Here is a 27239-nt window from a genome sequence, read left to right as displayed (position 1 = left end):
GAATCTTACAAGAAAGGAGATTCGGGAATGCAACTGTTATGGCTCCCTGAAAGGCCCAAAAGGTGCAAATTAGATATTCCTGAGAACAATAACAACCTTGATGGAGTGTAGTTTTCACTCATCCCTAATATTAAAATGGTAATATTGTTGACAGAGGAAATTCTCTATCAAGGTGATGCATCCTCTAGAGATCATGTAGCTGTCAATGGGAGAAACTGAAGTCACTGTACATGAAGCAGCATTCTTTCTAGCCAGGCGATATAGTGATACTAAGCAGTGAATGCAGGTCTTTTCTGTGTGTGTGTGTGTGTGTGTGTGTGTAGCTTACCCATATGCTGTCCGAGCGATTCACTGTTCTTCTGGAACCATAACCAGGCATTGATTTTATAAGGTCCAACCGGCTATGCATGAAAGTATGGGCAAGTTTTCGAGATCAAACTGTTTTCAAGCAGGACCTTGTGAAAAACAGATTGGGGCTGCAGACGGAGGTGGTCAAACGAGAAAAAAAGACCAATATTGAGGCCAGTCTTATGGTCAGGGTGAAGGAAAATATTCAGAGGCGAATGGATGGGGCTCAAGGAAACATCGGGCAAGTTCAGGGTTACACCTGGCAGTGCTGCCAAGTTTCACAGTAAGTCAGCTTGTTGGTCAAAGCTTGGGCATTAATGACTCTGTTTAGCTAAATTTTCCAGAACAAAACCTTCTCCCTGGGGTGGCAGTGAAAATGAACTCATGAAGGTTGTAGCAGCACTGAAGGGGAGTTGGAGATCACCCCACCCACCCAATTGCTTTCTGTTAAACAAAAGAGCTAGACTCGATTTCTACATGGAAACAACCACTCAAGAAGGGGTGTATAATGTCGCGATGGATGATGTCATGGCCTATTTCGCAGTCCCAAACTGCAGCTCCCGAGAGGTAGTGTGCTGTTCCACCTATGCAAAAACTCATACGCATGGAGCAAGATTTTGAATTAAAGAGCTCTTACCTGAGATCACATGGATACATTTGCTACTTTTCTAGGAAACCGTTAATTCGTTTTGGGTAAGTTTGCCCATCGTTAGATGCCCCTGGAACTGTTGAGAAAACACAGAATGGTCAGTTCTCCCATTTTGAGAATTCACTTGCCATTACCCTATTGTCAAGATCTACTAAGAATTACAATCTGAGATCATTCATTTCTGGCCCTTTATTTCGATTTCATTTTATCTGAAGGTGCTCATAGGTCACCTATAGTGCCAGGAAAGAAAGACACAGTTATTCTTGGTGTGCTTCCCAGGGCCAGAGTGATACCACTTCTTCAGATGAGGAGAGGCTGGGACCAAGGCGTTGGTGGAAGAGGAAGAGCATATCTCGAGGCCATCATTCCCAGGTGTTCAGGCCGAACCTGGCAACAGGCAGGGTTCAGAAGCAGGGAATGGCTGCACCGTTAGTGAAGCTGTGTACCTCTAGGAGACCAGCTCTTCCCCTGAGGAGTGGAGCCCAGGGCTGCTGCAAAGGAGGGTTCTCGGAAATAGTTTCTAGTTTGGGATCAACTAAACACTCTGTTCATGCACAGAGGCTCTTTTTTCAGTTTGCTGGCTGTAAGTTGAAGCCAGAGAACTCATAAGCAAAAAGACTGTCTGTTGTTTGAAAGGAATTATGGAGGAAGCCCAGCTCCTGACAATAGGACTAAAACGCAGGGCAGTCTACCAAGTTCAAGAAACACCAGTCACACACATTAGTCCAACTGACAGCTGACTAACAGAAAGCAAAACAATCAGACGAATGCAGAATTAATCACGCATTGAAACCATTTCCCTCAAGTAGTCCCATAAAAGCCTTAGAAGACCACAAAAGAGCAAATGCATACTTGAGATACTGCAAAGATGAGGACTGACGTACCCAAAGGTGCGATGCCAGCAGTGGGAAACCTGTATGAGTTTGCCCGCCAAAGATGACCACTCGGGCATACCCTTGGCTGCCGATCTCACCTGTGGGCAGGTTGCCACAGGTGAAGGTTCTCCTTCTAATAACTCGGCCCCAAACCATTTCAACCTCACTTAACCATGTTGCTCGAAATTGGACTGAGAGGCTCACCAGTAACTCGCTTAGCTCATCCAGTATAGGAATTGTCACATGATCTGAGTGCCTCGTACGCACTCGCCTCATTCTCCACCTGCAGACACGTCCACCTGATCTTGAAAGACGGTCCCACAAACAGTGTGTCGCAATGGTTCATATTTTCCCCCCACCCTGTGTCTGAGCAGCCCTTTGGCGGATGCGTCACGTGGATGCCCCGGCACGGTCTGAACCCAGCCTGCAGTCCTGTACGCTATAGTGCGACTTCCAAGTAAATGCAGCAGCTAAGGAGATGGATATGGGACTTTTCTTACTGGCTTTCAAACAGGCCTGGAAGCTCCTCTCCCCCCCCCCCCAAAAAAAAACCCACTTTCTTTTTTACTCTCTTGTATTCTGTGTTTTATTTGCTGTGGTCTTTGTAATACTGGTCTGTAAACGCTTTCGTTGTAGGTTGGTTTCAGTTTTGGATAGCATTTTTATTGCGTTTTGATGAGCCATGTTTTGGTGTTTGTATGTAAGCCTCCATGGGAGGTTTTTCTCCGGAAAGGTGGGCCGTACCTCTTTCATGCTATCAAAAAAGCCAGCAAGCCTGAATAGGATTTCACTGTTCGTGCCAAAGGGCCCGAGTGTATCTGCTGCAGTGCTGTATTTCTGTCGTGTTATTTCTGCTTCGTTTGCTTTATACTGACTCACGTCTCAGGGAGGGGTTTGTCGCACTCCTACTAACACCAGAAGCTGGGAAAGAGCTTGAGATGTTGAGATGCAGAACACACGAGCTAACATGGAGTTAGCACATGCCTCATTGCGGCTGGCTTTGCATCCGAGCCGTTTCCCCCATGGCTCCAGCCAATCCGGACATTAACTTGGTTCAGCCCAACTCAGAACAACCCGATTCCCTGCTCATGGCTTACCAACATCATCAGGGTGGCTCCCAGCAGACGTGGACAAAGATTTTCTATGACCAATGTCATACACGCTCTCTAGAACAGCAGGTCCCAACCTTTTGTTCTATGCCTCACACCTTTTGTTCTATGCCTCAGAAAATGTTTGATTCATGTTCACACCCCCTGCAAAAGTAAGAGCCCATTTGAAGATGAAGTCAGATTTCTAATTGCTGAACCTCAAACCGAACCACATACAGGAGTGCGGGTGAACAAACTGAGCTCAGTCCATAAAATTCAAATATATGAGGGGTCTTCAGAAAGTTTCTGCACTTTTAAAATTATTCATTAAGAATTTCAAAAACAAATTACATCACTTTTTTACATAGTCACCTTCCTTTACAATGCATTTTTCCCAGCATCGTACCAACTGTTTGATGCCATCAGCAAAAAGTATATAAAATATATTTATAAAATGTAAAAGTGTGGAAACTTTTTGAAGACTGCTTGTAAATTGAGCAATGAGAAAAAATTGTAAAGAGTAAAATCAATCCCAGTTGTAAATCTAAAGTTCAATGACTTCTTTGTTCCTGCTTCTCATTCATGATTTAGTCAAAAAGTGGAGAGTCCTTGCTGATTGCAATCCATAACCTACCTGTGGATTCAGGTGATGCTCAGATTTTGTCTTGATCGACAAAATGAATCATAATGCAAATAAAATAATAATAAATAGGGAGGCTAACGGAGGATCCTCTATACCCTCTCCAGAATTCACCTCCCAGAATTATTTGGGAGAAGACATGATAGCTAACTGGCATAAAACTAATGGGAGATTGTAGGATAGATGCCCAACCGCATGATAGCAGGTGGACTGTTATTTTAAAAAAAGTTATAAAAGTCTAGGGATGGCGCTAACCATTCTGGGAATTGTAATTTTCACTGTGACATCTTCCGCCATGGAGAACAAAGGATCAATTTCTTCATCACAGGCATTTAGCTGCCTTGGGTGCTGGTAAGGCCTGGGTTACAGGTGCCTGTTGTGCATCAGACTTCCAGCAAGCTCTTGGAGATGCCAGGTTTCTCAGGGAAGCAGGGGCCCTGAGGCATGATAAGAGCTCTGCAGGTGACTGAAAGCTGGACAAGCTTAAGTAGAAGTGTGGTCCCTTTTTTAAGGGGCCTCAGACATGCCCCTGTTATCAGACCCTAAGGACAGAAGAGCATCTCCTCTGGACAGGTCCCTGGATTCTGTTGGGAACTTCATCTTAAGAAGGTTGGGGCTTTGGGTTACCATTCCCTATCCAAGTCACCTCCCTGAACAGTTAACTCAGGAGCCTCTTCTTCTGAGGAGAGGGATTCAGGATCCTCTAAGGAGCAGATTTCAGAATTATGAAACATGGAGAAGATCTCACCATAAAGACCCCTTGCTGCTTGAGTCCTTGCAGAAGATAAGGAGAAGATTCCACAGCAAAATCCAAGAGGCACAAAACTGCAGTCCTGGAGACCTATTGAAAGGAGTTGGCCCATACCTCATCTGTTTTGCACTCAAGAGTCCCACATGCATCACTTAGTTAACAGCTCCCATGAAGGCCCCTTGCTGCTTGAGTCCTTATAGAACCACTGCCAAATGGAGTAGACTAGGAGTGGGCAGAAAGTAGAACTCCAGATGCGTTGGACTTCAGCTTCCAGCATTCCTGATCCTTGGCCATGCTAGGAGAGACTTCTAGGAGTCGAAGTCTGGAAATCTACCTTTTGCCAACCTTTGCAGGAGACCAGCCTTCCCAACCTTGTGCCTTCCAAACACGTTTGGACTGCAACACCCAGAATTCCCAGTCAGTGGCTCTGCTGGATGGGAATTCTGGGACCTGCAATCCAAATACATCTGAAGGACACCAGGTTGGAGAAGGGTAGACAATACAGAGTTTCCTTGGGTTAAGAGAGCTTTATTCCTTAGCAGAATGGGCCTGGTCAAATTCTTCTTGTATTTATTTATTTAGAACTTTTATATCCTGTCACCACATGCCTCAGCATCTCGGGACGGCTCACAAATGTACAATTAAAACAATAACAAATTACATAAAATTATATAAAAACAAAAAAGCAACTGTTAACGATAAAATGTTGATTTTTAAAACATTCCATAATCTGGGTGCCACCACAGAGAAGGCCCTGCTCTGGGTAGCTGTTCTTTTTATCTCCTTTAAAGAGGGGCTTTGTAGAGTTATCTGTTCCATTGCTGAACTCTTGGCACAAAAAAGTTATACAGGGAAGCCTCCACACAGTCTTTAGCACGAAACTAACCCTGTCCATTCATTTTGTTTTTGCCTTGACTTTTTGTCCTTCAGCCACTCCCTGCATCAAAGCTATTAGCCCGAGTGAAGGGTGGACTACGGGAGGAGCAATGGTGATCATTATCGGAGACAACTTCTTTGATGGACTACAGGTCGTATTTGGGACCATGCTTGTATGGAGTGAGGTAGGCAAGCTTGCATTCTGGTTACCCTTTCTGCAGCTATGCCAAGTTGGTGTAGATATGGTTTATTTATCAGGTATCAGGCCGCAAGATTGAAACACAGAATCATTCATCATTCTAATTTTTGGTTCTAGGTCACTAAATGGTCACATTAAATGGGAAAGCCAGTGGGGAGCCAGTGTGGGGTAGTGGTTAAGAGCTGGAACTGGGACTCAGACGATCTGGGTTCGAGTCCCCGCTCAGCCATGGAGCCAGCTGGGTGACTTTGGGCCGGTCACAGACTCTCAGCCCAACCTACCTCACAGGGTTGTTGTTGTGGGGATGAGATGGAGGAGGAGAATGATGTAAGCTGCCTTGAGCCCTTTGCAGGATGTCAATCAATCAATCAATCAACAAAAGCAAATAGCTAAAATATCACAAACCATCGAATGTTCACTTGAATATTCAAGAAGTAATGAGGCAAGGATATACAGTATATTAATTTCTGCACCTTTCTTATTTTTGCTGATGGGTTTTTGGGATCTTGAGGTACAAGGAGTGTTTGTGTGTAGACGAAAGAGCAATCCTACCTGTTGAGGACTGAATGATGGAAGTCCCCAGTCTTGGAGGCTTCTTGGTAGCCATGGAGTGCTGACCACATGGCAGTGCCAGCATCTGGGCTGCTCTTGGACCTCACGATCCCAAAAATCCATCAGCCAATGATATCTATTTCGTTAAATGCAGCAAAGATGGTGCAGTTAGCAAAAACTGGGCAGTTCACAACATCTTAAGTCACCCATCCAGATTTCAACTAGAATCAGAGGGCAGTTTGGTCAAATACTATATCTAGATGTGTATATTGATAGGTGCTATATAGAAAACTGTTTCCTGAACTAAAGAAAACATGGGACTGGGGGAATAATTCTAAAAGCGAGTCCAGAAAATGCTGTGCCACAACTTTCACTTTTTAAAATCTGTTCAGGTTCCCCTCCCCTGCAATTGTGACTAGTTCTACATATAATTTCATCAAGTTTGCTTCTTGGACTGCATGGTACTGATATTCGCGTAAACATTTGCACTCTGGTAAAGCCTGCACATCCGGCAACATGCCTAGATATAAGTACAAAGACACAATCCCACGCTAGGAATCATTCACCCCATTCTTGGTCCATACTCAAAACTGGGCCCAGTTTCAGCTCCCGAAGCATCATCAACACAAGTCCATTAGCACTGATGCAGAGGGACTGCTTACCTGAGCAGTGTGAGTGACAGCCAAGCCTCTGAGAATCGCTTCCATTTTACGTCTGCTTTTCCACGCTGCTGGGATGTGTTGCGTGCTCCTTCTCTAGAGTGCAGTTAGGTACTTCTAGATTCTGGCTTTGGTGGTCTTGTGCACCCTTTTCAGAGAGTACTGTGCATGGACAGTCAGTGTGGTCTAGTGGTTAAAAGTGCTAAAGTCAGACTCACGTGATCTGGGTTCCCATCAGACACAGCATGACTTTGGGCCAGTCATTGCCTCTCAGCCTAACTTTGCCTCTGAGAGGAGATGCTGTGAGAATCAAATGAGGAGGAGGAGAGATTTGTAGCTGTCTTGGGTTCCTTGCAAGAAGAATAAGCGCAGAATATAATGCAGTGCAATAATAATGCCATTCCAGCTACTTCAAGATGGAAGCCACCCCACCCCAGCTTCTTATTCTGCTGAGGTGAGCCATGGACATCTTTCCAAAGACTTACCTGGGTGGTCCTACTGTCTCAGCTTCTCCCCTACCATGGTTTCTCCAGCATTTAAAATCAAAACAAAATTTAAAGTTGCTAGTGGCACCTTTAAAAACACCAGAGGGAACTTGGGGATGGGGCGGGAAAGAAACCCTTCCAACCTGCAGTAGGCATCCAAAAGTGAAAAGGAACCATCATCTCGGGCAGCCCTGCCACCCAGGGATGTGCCTCCAGCCTGCTGAACTGGCGAACAGTTCTGCAGCACCACCTCAATGGAAGAGAAAATTGGGCAGCTCTTGCACATCAAAGGGAAAGAAGAATTTCCTAACCTGGGAAAGAAGAATTTCAGTGTTATTCCAAATTGGAAACTTCCAGTTCTTATATGAAATGTGTTTTGTTTAGCTTCACTAATATTGGAGGCCTCACCCAGATAGTTTAGCAATTTTCCCCATTACTGAGATCTTTAAAAGAGAGTGTGAGTCATTTGGGCCAGGGTTATGTGTGTCATCAATAGTAAATGTATATTCTGCCAAATAATTATTGTTCTGAAATGACTAGGGGCATAAATTGAGAAGGCTGCCGGGCCTTGTAGAAAAAGAGCTGTATTCTCACTTGTTTTCTCTCTCTGAAACTTCCCAGCTGATCACTCCTCATGCCATCCGTGTCCAGACACCGCCTCGTCACATCCCCGGTGTGGTTGAAGTAACATTATCATACAAATCAAAACAATTTTGCAAAGGAGCTCCTGGTAGATTTATTTATACAGGTACGTGAAAACAAGGTCTTGCATAGGGCTAGCTCCAAGCAACCTACTTTCTTCTGAATTACAAATATTTAAAGTCGCTCAGAAACCATGCCTTCTTGTCATTTCATTTGTTTCAAACCAGATGCTGATTTTTTCCCTCTAAATTTTGTTTCCTTTCTTTTTCCTACAGGGCAGTTCTCCCCTGTTGTTGCCATGTGCCATCAAGTCATCTCTGACTTATGGTAACCCTATGAGTGACTGCCCTCCAAAATGCTCCATCCTTAACAGACCTGCTGAGCTCTTCCAAAATCAAGGCTTTGACTTCCTTTATGCAGTCAATCCATCTCAAGTTTCCCCTTACGTCCTGTAAATGTAGTAATCCTAAGATTTCCAAGGACATATTGAAATAAAAAGGGATGCATGTGGCAAGGGGGCATCAGCAGCCAGAATCTGTGGGCAGCTGCTATAGGTCCATCACTCAACTTCCCCGGGCTTGCCCAGCACTCCAAGCATTCTGGGGAATCAGAACGGTGCCTCTGTTCAGCCACATATCCTGGCTCAAAGATAGCACTGCTATTGCTGTTAGCATCCCCTACCACAAATTGGTAAGAGCACTGAGAAACTTGTCAGTAGAGAAGGAGACTCGGGAGAGGGCTTTCACAAGGGCTCCTCAAAAGCCAAACCTGGCATGAGTGCAGTTGGAACGTTTCGATGAACAGAATTGAAATGAATTAAATGCATGTCTAACCTTTGGGTCTGTTTTGGATTTTACTGTAGTGGTCAGAATTGAGGTCTGGGCTGTGTATGATTTCAGGGAGTGTGATGGAGAGGAGGTCCGTAGTCAGACCGTGCTGCATCTTGTCTGCCTCCAGTGTGAGAGAGCCCCCCATCTCCCTAGGTCATGGACTCCACTGCCATCCTGCTCTAATAGCCAGGAAGCTCTCGCTGCTATCCTGCTGGAACCTGGCTTCCTGTAATTTGAACCCTTTCTTCCACGCCCTGAACTCTGGGCCGATCAAGAAGAGAACCTGTCCTTCCTCTTTCTGCCAGCCTTTCAAGTACTTGTAGAGCACTGTTTTTCTTCTATATAATAATAATTTTAGATAGCAAGAACCTGGTTTTGCCTAGGATCTTCCAATTTTTACTTCTTTCCTTTTTGAGCTAAATTTACTTACAGGTACACAGGTACCTGCTCACAGGTACACAGTTTGGATATTTCTGTTTTTGTTTTAATTTTGAACTACCTTTTAAAATTCTTCATTGGGCTTATACTCCAATGTTCTAGGGTTTACAAGCGGGGATATTTCCTTACCCTACTGGAGATATTGGGAACTGAATCTAGGACTCAGTATGCAAAGCATGTGCTTTTCCACTGAGCTAGAACTTGGCAGATCCAAACATCTCCACTGAAAAGGAATACAGTTCCCTCTCATGAAAGTGCTCATTCTGTAGAAAAATCTTCCATCCTACAAGTCCTGATTGATTATGAAAGGATGACAGGTCTGCCAGTAGGTATCAGCAATGATGGCTAAATGGAAACGCTGCAGTCAGCGGCGATCTAACAGACTAAGAAAGGCCATCCTAGAGCAGAACAAAGTTCCATCTAGTCTAAATACCTGGTTCTGGGGGTGTGGGGTGGGGAGAGCTTAGCGTTTTGCCTGGTCTCTGGAGGAAACCAGATGCTGAACTAGAGATATCCCCTTTTCCCTGATCCAGCAGGTTACTTACATGTTTAAGAACAGAGAATATATTCAGTGATCCCTCCAACAGTATTGCCAAAGCAGATCCTGCTTGTTTGATTAAATCCCAGATGTTGTGAAGGAAACTCTGTGCAGAAGTACATGGCGCGCTCCAGGGGAGTACTTAGATTTTAATATCTTTGCAATGGTGATGGAATTGGAATCGGAGAACAGAGAAGGTATTCTAAATCTTGCTATGACAAAGTCATAAAATGGTTCCTTGTTCCAAAGCCAGCAATTTAGTCAGCTCTGTCTTATATGTACCATCTGGGGGTGGGTGGAAGCACAACAGAACTGGCCCTAGCAATACGCAGGCTTGAACGAGAGACCATTTTCGTGTCTTCGCCTCTTCCACGGGAATGGTGTGGGCACTGCAGAATGCTGCCAGTCTTTTCTGAGTTGAAGCTTTGACCTCAGAGGATGGATCAGAGCATAGAGCCCCACATGCGCATGCGCATGCACGCGTGCGCGCACACACACACCAGTTGCCACAGGAATCTCCATGGTGCTTACCTTGTCTGAAGGTGGGTGATGCAACATCAGGAAAGAGAGGGAAAGAGCGGGATGAGGTCCGTCAGGCCAACAGTCAATGAGCAGGGAGGGGAGGGGTTGAGGATCCACTTGAAGCCCGTCTAGTTGTAGAAAACGTACAGGAGATGTGGAAAGCACCTCAGTTGCCCCTTTCTCAAGTCAGAGTCAGGTGTAGGCAGCAGGAGGCAAGGCAGATGCACCAAGACTCAGCCGCAGGACCCAAGGCAAGGCAGACTCCGAGCACAGTCCAAAGTCTAATAGTGACGTCAGAGGACTAGGCAAGGAACCATCCAAAGTCTGCCAGACAAGGGCAGGTCTCAAACAGGCCAAGGGTCAGGAACCAGGAACAAAACAAGGAGCCAGTACCTGAGGTAGGTCAGCCAGGCAGGATTTGGAAGCAGCAAGGTGTGGCGAGCAAGGCTAAGTCGAATGGAGCAAGGCAGGAACTGGGAAAGGTCGGCCGGGCTGCAGGCCTTGGGACGTGCAACAGCCAGTGGAGACCTCTGTTGCTCAGGCAGTGTAGCAAGGCATGTGCAGAAAGCTGCAGGAGCTGAAGCCAGCTGCAGCTAACAGGAAGTCCTGCGCTGGTGAGGCGTGATGAGGCAAGGACTAGATGCACTGAGGGCTGGTGCTGAGCCACCTCGCAGCTAGCAGGAAGATCAACATCGCGGAGGCATGTCTGGGGTGCAGAGCTTGCCCTCGGTGCTCTTCAAGAGGCTGAGCGGTCCGGCAGGGCTTGGGCCCACTTCTGCGATGACGCCAATGGGCATTCTGGTTCTGGCCACCAGATGGAGCCCTGGAGCAGCCTGGATCCTGACACTGCCGTGTGGTCAGCGGCTCCATGGGCATTGGTCAGCCAGAAGCCTCAAAGACTGGAGACTTCGGTCCTCCAGTCTTCAACAGGTGCTCTCTTCTCTGCACACACTCTTTGCACCTGTTTGTGGCACTGGCAGTAGAATCCAGTGGTTATCAGTGGGGATAAACTTGGATGGATGAAGATCCATCCATCTAGTCACTGGATCAAGCTGGAGTAAAAATACAGACTCCCTCCCCCTCCCCACTTCTGCTATCAGGCCATAAAGAACGTCCACAATGGATTAGGTAAAGGATATTTTCAGTATCTCCTAGTTGTTTTCATGCGCTCTGCTAGGAGGCTGCTCCATAAAATTAGCAAGGGAAGAGGGAATCAAGCAATTTCTCAACTTTCTGTCTAGGTAGATCATGACAATCAGAGTGATAAACACAACTATTAAATACAGCTGCACCTGGTGTAAGCAATTCCCCCAGCTCATTTGGGCTGGTAGCAGAATTGTTTAAAGGAGAGAGAGAGAGACAGAACAATAAAATAAGAACTTCCAAGTGGCACAATTAACCTAGCGTGTTGTTTTTCTCCTGTGGTCCCTATATTAGTGATCTTCAAAACCTGTTATGATCATGGTTCGATTTTTAAAAACACACGTAATTACTGCAGATAAAATTTTTGGTGGATGGGATGAAGTCATGAACTGTTTTCCTCCATGAATAAGTACTTGAAGAACATGCGCCATGTCTGTATGAAATTGGCAAATGTACGGACAAAGCAGCTCAAATGCAGGCAGGAGTAAAGACAATTTGTAACGGGGAGGGGAACCATTTCTCAAAATCTAGTTTTTTAATTTTGAAATTATTCTTTTGGAAATGTGCAGTTAGTCCAGCATAGATCAATGTGTTTGATTCCAAGCGGGGATGTTCTGATTTGATTTAGTCCATTCCATGTGCATTCTGGAGATTGGAGGGAAATCTGTTTCATCATTTGCAAAGGCACAAAATTTGTTTTTGCCTTGCTCTGAAAATTATGGAAAAGAACTTTGCAACACATTTTTAGCTTGCCTTAAACGTTGTTTATGCGTTATTGTAACTTTTCCAAATGGTTTATATCATTGTGGTTTTGTCAATGAACTCATTTACACACACTGGGTGTGTGTGGGTAGGGGCGGGTGTGGGGGGGAGATGGGAATTCAATTCAATTCCCATCTTCACAAAATCTACCTGATGTGTGCAACATGGTCCAAAATGAAACCTGTGGATCAGATTAGCAGATTTGGGGATTTATTTCCATCCATCTCAGAATCCCAAAGAAATTCCAAAGTCTTGTGCAGTGTTGAGCTATGAAGGCAAGACTGGAAGTTCAGATTTCAAAAGGTACGCAGGCCATCAAGGATGTGGCGCACCCTTTAGACCCCCCCACGGTTTCCCTCAGAGATAGCGGGAAGGCCCTAATCCATATCAGGACTGGAGTGGAGGATGGAAGCCCTCCGGGAGGTGTTCCCAATTTGGGTGGGAGGCTGCACGTGCCAGACGCACGAGGGGAGGTGGCGCACACCCTCCTTTCACTCCCGTGGCCGGTCCCTCACTCCTCACACGCAAATTGGAGAGGGGGCGCTGTGAGCCAACGCCTGAAGCCCCCTCACTGACCCACCTAGCCCAGTGCTGGCAGTCTCTTTGAGGGCAAGCCACAAGCTTAGCTTCATGTGTGGTTGGAGTCCCTGATGGCAAACTCCTCGTATTCTGGGAAAATGTCCGCCTTTGCATATGCATCTGGGAATTCGGGATAAACATTTTCCCCCAGATCCATCCTTTCCTTGTTCTGGTCATCCTCTTTTCTCACATACCATTCAGTCATGCGAGGTGGCTACTTCAGGCATCTGATTTCAGTGTCCAAAAACACAACAAATTGTGAGCTTTTTCAAGTAGCATTCTTAAGTTTTCCCTCCCAACTTTGGGAGTTTCTGTCTCAGGTTCCAAAATGCCATGAGTTGATTTGGGGAAGGGGCAGGCGTTTGCTGTGCTATGCCAGCCTACTTTAACACTTCCTGAATTTCTCTTTCACTTGGAGAATTTCTAAAATTAATTCCAGAATTGGAATTCTTTAATTTAAAGTTATTAAACTTATTTTAATAATAAGGGTGACTTATTTTATATTGTAATTCATTTTATATTTTCAATGTATTATATTTTAATGTTTTGTGAGCTGCCCCAAGGCTTCGGCGAAGGGGGCGGCATAGAAATTTTCTAAATAAATAAAAAAATATAACATTTAATTTTATTATTTAAATCTTTTGTATACCATCCACTACCATGTGGTCCGGGGATGGTACCATGTGGTCTCATCCATTCCTTAACAGCATTAACACCTTTTCCCCTTTGAGTTATGGATGTCTCTGTGCAGGTAGATAGCCCTCTGCCCAAGCAAGAGGAGTTGCAGATGTATCGTTACAAAGGTCCAGTTCTTCTAATCCGGGTGCTTGGGAGTATGACCCCACCATGATTCTTTTTGTGTGGTGTTTTACTGAAGATGCACACACTGCTAAAAAAAACCCACACAGAAGGAATCTTCATACAGTACTCACATGCAAGTAGTTGTTCTGTGTATTTTATCACTGAACGTAAGTTCAGATGCCTGCCCGTAAAACACCAAGAAAAAAAGAATCTTGATCTCATGTCTTATGCGATTTATTTATTTATTTTTATTCGCGGTCATGTGTTTTCTCAATGCATACGCTTGTACATTTACAACAGTAAAGCAACACCAAAAGAAAGAAAAAATCTTGATATAAAAGCATGCAACAGATGTGTTTGTTTCTTTCTTTGCATTGCCTTACCAAGTCTAGAAGCACTGAGGCAAAGGAATCTTGATATAATAGTTTGCATGATCGCATCAAATTTGCATTTTACAGTCTTCTCCTTTATCAATTCTCATGTTTACATGCACACCAGTGAAACTCTACAAAAGGAAAAACATGTTGATTCACAGGTGTGCACCAGTTTAATGCCTGGGGTTGGGTTGGTTGCTCTTTGCGGTGTTTACCTGAGTGTGCAGGTAAAACACGGCAGAATAAGAGCCTTGATACAGTCTTGCATATAAGATAGTGTTTCTTTACAGTGTGCTTGTGTATTTGGTGATGTCGAATGAAAAACAGTATAGCTGAACTATATATAGCTGAGCTGAATGCTGTAGCAAACTGCGCTCTGTACAAATTTGAGGGGGTGGGGTAATGCATCAGTCCAGTTTGGAAACCAGATCCGATAAGACAGAACTCCACTATCCAAGGATCATTTCAGGAATATTGCTAGCGTGAATGGGTTAATTGTCAAATCAATGCTCACTTTGCACTCCATAAACTACTGGGGAGTTCCGTTAAATCCAGGGAAACTTACTTTTGGCTGAACATGTCAAGGAATATGGCAGACATAAATTCAAAGGTTATATTTCGCCGCTTTTAGTAACTACTTCCATTTCAGTACCTTTCTTTCTGATGAAACATACAGATCGATTAAAGCTTTTGATCTGATTTATACCTTGCCTTAATGCAATCAGCGCTGGAGTGCAAAGGAGCCAGTGTGATCTCTGGAGTCAGGATCAGGCTCCAATCAAGATCCCCCTACCCCAGGGAATCAGCTGCAAAAGCAGAGATGAAATCCAGAATTCCTATTAGCAAGCAGGTGGAGATAGCAAAGCAGGGGTTTGGAGAGCTCACTGTGCAACTGCTAAATATCTGAGAAGAATTCTTCAATATTTAATACAAAATCCAATATTCATTTCATGTTCAAGCTGATTAGGCATTAGCCGAACAAGAACAAGCGCCAAGACAGCTTGTTTGAAGAGGAGAGAGCTGTAAACTGTTAAAAAAAGACAACTATAAAAATTAAAGATAAATTCCAAGGGTAAATCTAAATGTCACACAGGGAGCTGTTATCCGTACGCATATGTTCCCTGTAATGGGTGCCTAGAATAGGTTGCAGCAAACTATTTCATCTCGCTGGCATGGCTGTACTTAAGTATCTGTTAACAGCTCTTCTCCAAGTGTGATCAGTCAAGATGTTACTGTACAGCAGTCCCCAGACTGGTCATGGTTCCAAGCCTGTGATTATTGTTTTGAGTGGTTTTACCCTCTTCAGCAAGAATTTTTAAAGGTCCCTCAGTTGCTAAATATTTCTGAACACCTGTTTATAAGTGCTTGCAATTTGCAAAACCCCTTTCAATTTCTGATTCGTTAAAATTTTTCACTATCAAATCGCTGATTAAAATATTTTGGTCTGATAACCTTAAAGTCACTTTAAAATGCCACCTAACATTAAAAGAATAACAAAGGCACAGAAAGGAAAGGAATCCACTTACCTGCATAGGGAACATAGGTACAAAATGAGTTTTTCTTCCAGCCTGTTGAAATAAAGCAGTTCTTTGCTGTTTATTGAAAGAGAAGCAGTGACAGAGCTAGGCAGGCCCCCCCAGTCAGCTTGGGCCTCATTCTGGGTGCCATAACCAAAAAGACCCTGTTTTCTTCCTACTCATCTTTCAAGTGCTCCAGTGCTAGATCACCCAGGAGGGGTTCTGCCTGGACGGGATAGGGTTAGATTCTGGATCTTTAGATTCTGGATCTTTAACTACTGACATCTTGTTGGCAATCATGAGGACTAGAATTTTAGGTTAAAATGTGTAGAACTTGAAATGCTGCATGACCAGCCCTTGTGAGCTAACATAACAAAAATAATGCTTGCTTGGGTTGATTTCTGGCAAAATTAATACTGCGTGATAGTCAGATTGTTTTCTTGAATAACAAATCTAGATATTCCCATTATATGTTATTAAATATGTACATCAATATTATTTTTAAAAAAACCTTTCTGCTCTATAATCTTTCACTTGACCCAAGTCATGTAACTTCATTTATTAATTCTACAAGCAAGGAAGAAAAATGACACTCAGTGATATATAAGATCTCGGGAGGATTCCGACAAATTCTCACGATTATTGGCATAACTTCTTTGCCCGGCTCCCAAAAGGAAAATAGATTCTGAGGCAGTTGAGATGTATATTATTAAACTCCTTAAGCAATGCAGAATAGTTCCCAGGGGCACAAAAACCCTTCTACATACAGAAAATCTAAGTTCTCAGGTTTAAGGCTCCCCTCCTCAACTCCCATTTGGTTCAGTCCCATAATATTTAACTCGTCATTATGGTCCCAGTGAAATAAATCAAAGCTTAGCATGACTTCCTGCTTCCATATCATTCTGCTAAAGACGCATAAGCAGATATATGACTCTTCATCGCTGTGGCTTCCAGTTTCACAGATTCCCTGAATCATTTCACTGAATCCACTATTCAGAGTGAATCAGTCTAATCCTCACACCCCAAAATAAGGCACTTTTCCTTGGCATTTCCCTCCTCCCTGACTTTCACAACAAGGCTTTTTGCAAAACGCCACTTAATGCCCGCACCCCTGGCAGGAACATTGCAAATGAAATGCAAGACATTCCACCATCTTAGATTTCCTGCAATAATCCAGTTTTGCATTGCTCCAGCAGAGGCTTTGTGGAAAAATTGAAATGTTGCCAGTAAAAAATCAGAAAGGAGGGTATCCTCTCAAAAAACATGTGCTCAACACAAATGTACCATTGCACATGTGGTTTTGCTCTTCCATAACTGGATAACTATACCTCACACACTGAGATTTCTGGGAGGTACCCACTGGCTGTCTGCTAAGATGATGAGCTGTGCTCCCATCTCCTAAGCACCTTTCCATGTTTCTTCTGAGTGGGGTATGTGTGGTTTCAGTATAAAAGTAAAGGTCATCCTACTTTAAAAAAACAATCAAAGCCAACAGTCAGCCCGACTGAGCAAAGAAGTGATAAGGCTAAAAACTGGTAGCATTTAAGGATAAGCTGACCTGGTTGACTCCAGTTTGGGTGTTTCCAATTGCCAGACATTTTCCTTTCCTTTGCCCCTCATTGATGGGATCTGGGCATGCCCCTCTTCAAAAAGGTAGGAAAAACCATCTGGCACAATTGATACAGTCCTCATTGGTAGACACTAGTCTACTTTTCCCCCCTTAGCCCTACATTGCGAGGGTTTTACGAGATCAGAGATGCATAAAGCATTCACATTTCTTGTTTGGAAGTGGCTTATATGTCAGCATATTTCCAGCCACTCTTGTATGATTAAATTAGTATCAAATTCAGGAAAGGGCATACAGTGCTGCACAAATGCAGGGAACTGATGACATTTGGAAGAGGATGGCCTGCTCTAGAATCCATGGATTGAATTCCTGGAAATCCAGCTATTTGACTCCATTTAGGTTTTTCTGGTACCCCTACTAGCATCTGAATTTACTGTTGAAACTTGGTGGCTTCCATGCTGGATGACTTCAGTGCTCCTGAGGCATTGCTTTTCCACAACCAGCTGGAAAGCAGAATTCAAGCAAGGTTTCACTTACCTATGTTATTCTCCAGTGTCTTTCCTGGTGGCCTCCAAAATGCTTACCCCCTGCCCAGCAATGGTCCTCTGCAATGTTGATTAGAATGTCCCTTCTTGTTCAGCAGCTTCTTGACTTGCCCGGAATTGCTTCCAAGCAGTCCACGTATCTTGCAATAGGTGCTCGTCACTATCATGAATGTGATGGTTTCCCTCCATTGTTCTTTTCTTACAGCAAAGTAGCCTTCAGTTTTTGTTTTCCCAGAATCTTTGCATCCAGTCGAATAGTTACTTACACCTGAACTTTGTTTTCTCCCACTCTCTTTTTCAGCTTTAAATGAGCCTACCATAGACTATGGTTTCCAAAGACTCCAGAAGGTTATCCCAAGACATCCTGGTGATCCAGAGCGACTAGCCAAGGTGGAGTGTTTTCCACATCTTTTCAGTACAGTCTGTACTTCCAAATTCTACTGTTGGTAGTTGCCATCTTGAAGGAACATTTCTGCATCTGACACACTGGATGGAATGCCTCTTCTAAGGCAATGTCATCTTAGAAAAGACGCCTTCTCCCTCAGAACTGGCATTCTATGCCATTCAAAACATATGGCAGTATATAGCCCAAGCTTGCATTCACACACACACACACACACACACGCACACACGTACTCGGAAAGGAAGTTGTGCTGGGATAAGAGGACTTTGCTGACCAGCAAATGGAGATAAGATTTCAGCAGTAAGCGACCAGGACAGGCCCACCCTTACGCATCAGGTGGAAGAGTGATAAGGTGTGCTGTTCTCTCTCCACCACCTTTGCCGGGAGATCCTGTTGCCGCCTCTCCGCTGCCTCCAGGAGGTACTCGGGAGAGCCCCTGGGCACTCCGCTGTTGCAGCAGGACTCCCCCTGCCAAAGGGGCTTTTTATCATTTTGGCACCAGGCCAAACCCTTTTTATTTTCCCAGTATTTTAAATATTAGTCTCATTATAAGATTGGATTTTATATATTATCATCTGGTTGCTATATCTTACGTATTTATTTTATTGTATTACTGCCCTGAGACACTGTGAAGCGTGGGATATAAAAGCCTTAAATAGATAAATCACGCATGGATCTACCCTAGTGGGTCCATGCCAAACCCTGCAGGGCCCTGCACAGAAACACTGTGCCCCCTGAAATAAGTGGTACAGTACCCTGCACGCAAGTCCCAGCATTTCTGGAATGGGATCCTCCGGCCACCGAATTGTGAGCTAGCCCCTTCTGATCATCCGTGTTTGCCCTTCTTGCCTCCTTGTAGGAAATGCTGTTGAAGCGAGCAGCTGACCTAGTGGAAGCACTGTATGGGACGCCACATAATAATCAGGTTAGAAGCTCTCCCACTCTCCTTTCTCTCTCCTGATGTTCAGTGACAATGCGAGAAATTGGCATTGCCCTTACTCTTTCTCCTCTAGATTGCCATAAGTGCATTGGAAGTTCTTATTTATTTATCTGTTTTATTTAAATCCTATCATGCCGTGTTGTTCCCTCCACCCTTCAAAACAAAACAAAAAAACCAAGACAAGAAACAAAACATAGCATTCTGGCAGCTAAATAAAAATCCAGATTAAAAACAAAATAAAAATTAAACATAGCATGAAAGCAAATACATTTATGGGCTAACAAGCAGCCGCACCAATCGAACGGGCAATGGCAACCGACCGGCTTACTTGCCGAAGGTCTGCCTCAGCAAAAACAGCCTTGCCTGCCAACAGAAGGGGGCCAACTGCTCCTCCCTCTGTAGGGAGCTGGAGATCCTGGAAGCCTCGAAGACACTGCCAGGCATGCCAAGTGGCATCCAACGTGGCCTGCCTCCTCTGGAGGCTCCTGGGCTTCTCCACCGTCCTCTTGCTGCCCTTTCTCTGCCACTCCAGACAGTTCATGGCTTCCTGCCGGGACATTTTGCAGAGGGGGCATGGGGGGTGTGGGAGGAGGAAGGGGCCCACAGGGCAGGGGCCCATGGAAGGCACCATGCCCAGGGCCCTTCCAAGACCAGGATGCGGTAACGCGGGAATTACTCCCACAACTGGGCGCATCACATGGACGCAGCCTGTGTATTCCATGCTGGCTAGCAGAGGAGAGACAGTTGTCCCTGTTCGTCCTCCTCCAGGCCTCTGAGCTCCTGAGTTGGCTGTGGGGGAAGCCATCCATACACTCGTTCCTGCTTTCACAGCCTCAGTAAGAGGCTCTGCACACACACACACATCCCTTTTAATTGCTATCTCTCTATACACACACTCACACACACAGAGGGAGAGAGTAGCATATATACTGAGTAACATGCTAAAACAAGAGTGTTTTGCATGACCATGTTGGCCAGAAAAAGGAGACTTCCTCTTCTCTGTAGCCAGCGAGTAAGCAGAGGCTAAGCCACCTCTAAGCTGATGGGTGTAAGGAAAAGAAGAAGATAAAAAGGAACAAAGGAAACAGAAGCAGGCTGGTAACTCGGGGGTTCAGCAGAGCCTGTCTGGTTCTGCCCGAGGCCACAGTCCCTTAGGAATGACCTGTCAGGGTCTTCAAGCTGCCAGAAGGCACGGTTGAGCCAGAGGTGAACTGGGCCTCTGCACGTAGCGCCATCCACTTTTCCGTCACTCTCCCTTTCTTCGTTCCCCTTCCAGTCTACCTGGAACACTGTTGCCAAGCATCGGAACTGCTTTTGAGATTAGGTGGCTCACCAACCAGCCTCAGCCCCAAGCTTGTCCACTCCTGCTTGATGGCCAGATATTATGCTCAATGTACATTAAACACCTATGGCTTCTCTTCATGTTTACTCGTAGTAGGTCCAGACACCGAGAAGTGCCTCAACTCCCATGTTAGGGTCCCAGTCCAGATCAGATGCCCTGCACCTTCCCTGGGGTAAACAGGAAGCACAGAAAAGACAAACATTTAGGGAAGAATTGTATTCATGTTTAAACAAACAAGCAAACATCCCATAGTTCCCAGCACGATGGCTGGGGAATGCTGTGAGTTGCAGGACTTCCTTCTGTTTAAGCCTTGATAGGCTTCCTCTGTTAAGTAATGCCTGTTTTAGCTCCCAGATGAATGCATGGAGATTGGAAACGGCAAGAGTTTATCAGTGTTGCTTTTTTTCCTGCCATGTACAAGCAGACACAGACACACACACTGTGCTGAATATCCACGAAGGGATTCTTCCTTTTTCCTGTACATATTTTTGTGAGTGTGCCTGGGGATCGCATGTATCCTGATCTCTCGTTTGTTGCATGTAGGACATCATTCTGAAACGAGCTGCTGATATTGCAGAAGCTCTTTATAGCGTCCCGAGGAATCCTGGTCAAATCCCTACTTTGTCCAGTTCTCCTGCTCACACCAGCATGATGGGCATCAATTCCTACGGCAGCCAATTAGGAGTCAGCATCTCCGAGTCAACACAAGGGAATAATCAAGGTAAAAGAACCAATGTTGGGCATACCTAAGATGCAGCAGTTTAGCCAATGAAAGTCACGAACGCTGGGAGTGTCTCTCTCTTGCCTAGGTCATTCAACAAGATGTGATTTCTAACTTTGTTAATTGCCAGTCATACATCAGCCAGTGATGCATTTTGATGCTGAGAATGCCACGGCCATCGCCTTGGCCCTGGTTGATCTCCACCTCGTGTCACTATTCAGTTCAGTTGACCAAGATTTACCCAGTTTTCACCACCCAGACTGAACATAAACTCTGATACCATCTGCATCAGATGTATGGTCATACAAAAGTCATACATTCCTGACCAAACAATGTGATTCACAGACAACCTGCAAAAAGAACGAAACACGATTCACAATCTGAGTCAGAACAAGCTTCCGGGTAGAATTAAGCAAACTTTGATGAGTGTAAGTTCTCCTGAACAGGTTTTGCTAAGTTTTTCATTCCATCCCAAGCCCATCAGGCCAGAGGGGGGCAAAAATGTGTGTGTGCACTCTTAGGGAAGCAATGCCTGTCAGAAATGCCTTTAAGGAAATTCCCTTCAAAGTCATCTCTGCCTCTGACCTAAGCCATCTCTCTAGCTCAGGATCATTAATGCCAGAAACATGGGTTGCATGAAGATGTTTCTCCCTTCTACACATTCCAAATGGTTAAAAAAACCCTTTGTGCAAGAGTCTCCCCTCAGTCTCTGTTGAAATCACTGAGAAGTTACAGCCTTGACCACAATTTGCAGCAAATCCCATGTTAATGTTATAAACATTAAAAACACAAGTGTGCTAATTTGTTCCAGATCTCAAAAACACCCTTTCACATTCTTTCAAACAATCAGATGTGATCAGCAAAATGTACACATGTTGTCAAACAAGGGCATGTTTGTGTCAGGCAATGGAATATGCTTACGGGGTGAGAAGGATCTGAGAGAGATCTTGTGCAGTGATCCTGTCTTTGGATGCAGCGGTCTGGTTCTGGAGTTCGTGCCAGCATTAGCACACTCTTTGGCACAGAGGCCTGAACGGGCAGGCCCTTAATTCAGAGTTACACCCCTGAAATTTCACAGCTCCCTGGAGGGGAAGACAAAGAAGGTTGCCCTCTTTCTGACCGCTTCATTCTGTAGGAGCAGGTATAGGATGTGCTGTTCACAGGGATCAACGGAAAGCACGTGAAGATTGGAGGAAGCCTTTGGGTTCACTTCGACCAAAGAGTCCTGCTGGACCAGGCCAAGGCCCAATGTCTTGAGCCCAATCCCGGGTGTTGTTAATCTATAAGCCCCCACATAACTTGGATTCCCAGCCACCAAAAGGAATATCTCTTCCCTTAGAGACCATTGCATGTATTAAGTCCAGCTGGGACACCATGTTTTCCATACTACTGCCTTCAGAAGTTCACAGGATAGCAATGTGCGAAAAGACCTTTTCCGCAATGGCCTCAAGATGCTGGAATTCTTTCCCACTGGAAATGCCTCTGGTGTCTTCATTGCGTGCATTTTGTTGGCAAGTCAAGGCAGACCTCTATATCCAGCCTTTGGAAGAGGATGAAAAATGAGGTCATGTTGTATCTCCCTGTACTGATGGTGCAGTCTGACCTTTTTAAAGACCTTAAATTATAGAAACATAGAAACAGAGCGAGTCAGAAGGGTGCTCCCAGGCCATCTAGTCTGACCCCTAGCTCCAGCCGGCTCCACTCACAACATGCCTGCCATGTGCATGTCCAGCCTGTCCTTGAACATCCTCACCAATGGGGTCTTAACCACCTCCCATGAAAGCCCAATGCATACCCTAAGGGTCCTAACTGTCAGGAAATACTTCCTGGCAACCAAATTGAGCCTTGGTTCCTTGAGCTTGGCTCTGTTGGAGCGTGTCCTGCCCTCCTCTGCAGGAGATCAGGTCTCTACCCACCTCCGTGTGACACCCCTCACATACCTATATGTCACCAACAGACTCCCTCAGAGTCTCCTCTTCTCCAGGCTGAAAAGATCCAGTTCCCTCAGTCTCACCTCATACAGCTTTCCCTGCAACCCAGCCACCATCCTTGTGGCCCTACACTGCACTGACTCTATCCTGGCTATATCCTTCCTGTAATGTGGAGCCCAGAACTGAACACAATATACCAGTTGCGGGTGCACCAGAGTCGTGTAGAGTGGCAGTAATACCTCTCTCGATCTTGAAGCCACACTTCTGGCTATGCAACCAAGGGTGGCGTTCGCCCTCTTGCTAACTCACGTTTAACCTGAAGTCAACCAGCACACAGAGATCCCTTTCACAAGGGCTGCTCTCCAGCCACTTGTCCCCTTGTTACATATGTCCTCTGACCCCAGGAGGAGTGGAATACAAATTATTACATTTAATAATGTAAATAATATTATTTACATTTATTATTAAATGTAAATAATAAATCAGCAGGTATCTAGATCCACTCCATGCCATGGGCAAACAAGTAGGACCTACGGGCAAAAGCTTTGTCCTTGTACAGGGTAGGCAATGTGGTTGACTTCCAGCAGGGCCACTGGTCAGGGATGGTGGGGTAATAGTCCAAGCCATCTGGAAGAAACCAGGTTGCCCACCCATTTATACTTGTCTCCAGCAACCGGGAATTCAGGGATGTGCCACCTTAGAACAAGGGCCTTGCTTTTGGCTGTGGTGGGCAATGATCATGATTCATCCATACATTTCTTTTCCATGCCAAACAGCATCAGGAGTGTCTTCCCAATTTTTAGTCAAAATTCTCTTATTGTTTCAACTCATCATTTGGGCTCTACCTTCTAGAGCTGCAGGAAACAATTTTCTTTCATGGTGTAATGGGAAAGACTGTGTGGTGCAGTGCTTAAAGCATTGTCCTGGGAACCCGACTCTAGTCCCCACTCAGTCATGGTGCTCCCTGGGTGACTTTGGACCAGTCAAATACTCTCAGCCTTACAGGACTGTTCTGAGGATAAAAGGGAGAGGAAAAGGAGAATTGTGTGAGCCACGTGGCCCCTTGCAGGCTCAATGTAAGTATAAGCAGAAATAGAGAGAGTGTCTTAGTCCCCTTTTATAGCCATCTCAGGGACATGCTGGTTAAGAGAGAATTCCACACAATGGGCATTGTTTGTGTCAAGGATTTCAGAGCCACTGCAGTTGCAGGTGAATCTTGGACTGGCCACTTGCTCAGCCTGAGCTTCCTGAGGGCACAATCTGCTGTGTATTTTGACTTGAAAAAAGTCATTTAACTTCCAACATTCCCTGGGCAGCATGGAGAATTCCCAGCATTACACCGCCAGGAAAACATGCTTACAACTCCCAGAATTCTCCATCTGTGTCCTAACATGCAGAAGATTATGTGCTTATAAGGTTATTGTGTGACTAAAAGAGATGGTTGAGATCCTTTGAGTTTGCTAGTCACCCTGAGATCAATTATGTATTTATTTATTTATTAGATTTATATCCTACTTTCCCCCCAATGAATTCAAAGTGGCTTACTTCATTCTCCTGCTGCTCTGAGTCACAACAACAACCCTGTGAGGTAGCTTGTGCTTAGAGTTTTTGTTTGGTTGAAATTCACCCAGGTAGCTCCATCGCTGAGTGCAGGCTAGAAACCAGACGGCCTGAGCCCCAGTCCTGTGCTCTAAACCACTCCACCACACCGGCCCTCTAGACTGAACTTATGGATGGGGCAAAAGGCTTAAGTAAATAAGTGTTTTCTTTTGTCTACCCTGAATTCATTTGCCTACTGTGATTTCTCCTCCTCCTCCTCCTCCCTAAAGTACCAACGTGCCTTCACCTGCTTTTTTTCTTTTGTTTAATTGCTCCCTGTTGCCTACTTTGGTCAAGTATAAACGGGCTTTCCCAAGCCATATGGGTGGCAAGAGCACATGATTCAAAGGACACACCCTGCTGATGAATTTGGGGCACAATCCATCAGGACGTCTTTTCTTTTCTTTTTTACAACCTGCACATAGATGAGACATTTTTATGGTTCCCAAGAGTTCACTCTGTGTTTGGTTTTCACTCCTCCTGAATCCTGGTTGGACTAGACAACCTCTAACATCACTTCCAATTCAATAATTCATTGATCTTTAATCTGAGCGATCTTTAGGATTTGGATTCTGGGGAATATCTTAAGTTATTGTATGGTTGTCCTGAGATGGCAATATTCATCTAAGCCAGCCACCTCCATTCTTCTGGGAAAGATGAACAGCCACTTCTGCCTTGCACCCATTTTTAGGCAGCTACCCGCTCTTATCCTAATCTCCATTCAGTTTTTTCATTAGTTCTCATGGAATCCGGTTTAAGAATAGGAAAGAGATTTGTTGTGCTTGTGTGTTACTATGTGCTATCCTAATTTACAGCTTCCAAGTGAATATGCAGACTAGAACCAGAATTACCTTTTGGTTCTGAATTTTGTGAGACAGCTTTGCAATAAAAAATTCTAGTTAGGGGAAGCAAAATGCAGGAAAGGCACAACTTGCTTTCAGAAAGTTATAGGAAATTATGTAGAAATATTAGTATGTATTGTCCAGTCAGGTTTAAAACACACATTTTTTAAAACGATTCTGATACACTAATGGGATGGCATGAACTTTTGCAAGGGAACATTGCAGAAAAGAAAGCAGACAGATTTAGCCATCCTTGGTCCAGGTAATTGAAGACTGCCTGACTGAGAGAGATCAGCCTGCCGTCCTCATCAGTGGGCACTCAGCAAATGCTTATTTCTTGTAGGTTACATCCGCAACACAAGCAGCATCTCCCCACGAGGTTACTCTTCTAGCTCGACCCCTCAGCAGTCTAATTACAGCACTTCCAGTAACAGCATGAACGGTTACAGCAACGTCCCCATGTCTAACCTGGGTGTTCCTGGCTCGCCTGGATTCATTAACGGCTCTCCCACAGGATCTCCCTATGGCTGTGAGTCCTCTTCCTTTCCCTTCCCTTCCTCCGCGCTGACCTTGGGTTTGATTTAAGCCAAGAGGCAATCTGCCGGAAAATTCTCGTTCCCTTCCTGGGTGGGTTGCCAGAAGGTTTCTCAGTGCCGCAGTTGGAAACTTAGTGCAGATCGGCTGCAGGGTGGACCTTCAGGCCACGCGGCCACGCTGCCGTCGCCTTGTCCCTCCCTGTGGCAAAGAGGCCTGGCAGGAGGGGCGTGCATTGGTGTAGGCTGAGGGTCAGGCCTGGAGGCCGCCTCGGGGACGTGCTCTGGATGCCCACCCTGAACTCTGGGCAGCTGGGGCCGGAAGCTCCCTTTTTTCCTCAGTAGTCCTGGCATAACACTGGTGTCTCCGCCAGACTGGCATTGCCCCCTTCCGCTGGCACTGCCTCCACCAGGGAGGGTGGAGAAATCTCAGCACCTTTGCTAGAGGGCATGCTGCCGTGGCCCTCGCTCAGACGTAGCCTGGGTCGGACTCTTTCCTCTAACCCGCAAGCATTCCATGTTCTCAGACAAGCTGCAGGTCTCCCTTGGCCTCACTCCTCACTGCTTCTTGGTGCCATTGCAAAGAAAGGTTTTTGACGTGGTCTGGATCAGGACCTTCTAAGCCCCACAACCTTCCTGGTTCCAGTCCAGATAAGGAGCCCCTACAGCTGTTTCCAACTTTAAAATCTACTGGGTCGGATCCTGAGGTGGTCTTGTTTCATGTAGACCCATGGAAATCAAGGTGACTTAGACATGGCTAACCTGTCTGATTGATTTTGGTGGGACTACTCTAAGTTTGGATCTGACCCCTTATAATAGCATCAATTCTAGTATTGTCCCCAATACTGGGAACGGGAATAGACTCAACGGGAGAAAGATGAAGGCCATTTTTAATGTTACATTTTGTTTTCAGGTTTCAATGCCCAACTCCTAAATACATAGAAACATAGAAACAGAGTGAGTCAGAAGGGCTCTCCCGGGCCATCTAGTCTGACCTCCGGCACCAGCCTTGTGCCAAAATATGCTGGTGTGTGAAATAAAGGGATATTCTGTCGTTATTGCTGTTATCATCTTTCTATATTGCCCAAATGCCTAAGCTCTCTCGGTGGCTAACATTATGGCATACAGGCAGTGTTTAAATCTTAATGTATTGTTTTATTGCTTTTATCGGTTTTATCTTTTGATTGTTCAGTGCTCTGGGATCCATCTAGATATGGAGCAGTATACAAACTGTACAGCTTAATGCATAATATAACACACGGACGTTATCACACACTCAAAGACAGGCCTGTGAATTTCATATCTGGGTGCCTGCAGCCCAGCACAACACTGGTAGTCAAAGACAAATCTTCATAAATTACAGACTGGGAGTAATTTACACACGCCCCAGCTGAAGAAGCTCAGCGCTCTGCCTGTATGACATATCATGTCTTTCTGCAGAGTTTGCCACTCGCGGTTGTGGCTGTTATTGCAGCTGCTCCCACAGGGGCATTTAAAGGGTTTCTCCCCGAGGACGCAATTCGATTTTGGCAACACTCTTGGATGCCG

General features: G+C 45.2%; 1 protein-coding gene across 1 annotated transcript in view; it reads left to right on the top strand.

Moving 5' to 3' along the window:
* Positions 1 to 27239, top strand: part of LOC123027087 (transcription factor COE2) — an 86560-nt gene that overhangs the window by 36598 nt on the left and 22723 nt on the right. Inside the window, exons 3-8 of the mRNA XM_044437489.1 lie at positions 5282 to 5412; positions 7744 to 7870; positions 17682 to 17770; positions 18643 to 18708; positions 20609 to 20786; positions 25502 to 25687. Of these exons, the coding sequence (XP_044293424.1) occupies positions 5282 to 5412; positions 7744 to 7870; positions 17682 to 17770; positions 18643 to 18708; positions 20609 to 20786; positions 25502 to 25687 (777 nt within the window). The remainder of the gene's footprint in view (positions 1 to 5281; positions 5413 to 7743; positions 7871 to 17681; positions 17771 to 18642; positions 18709 to 20608; positions 20787 to 25501; positions 25688 to 27239) is intronic.

Source organism: Varanus komodoensis, unplaced genomic scaffold (genome assembly GCF_004798865.1).
Source record: "Varanus komodoensis strain SLA01 unplaced genomic scaffold, ASM479886v1 scaffold30, whole genome shotgun sequence".
NCBI classification, from domain to species: domain Eukaryota; kingdom Metazoa; phylum Chordata; class Lepidosauria; order Squamata; family Varanidae; genus Varanus; species Varanus komodoensis.
Note: the sequence above shows the minus strand (reverse complement) of the source record. Positions and strands in the feature narration are given on the sequence as shown.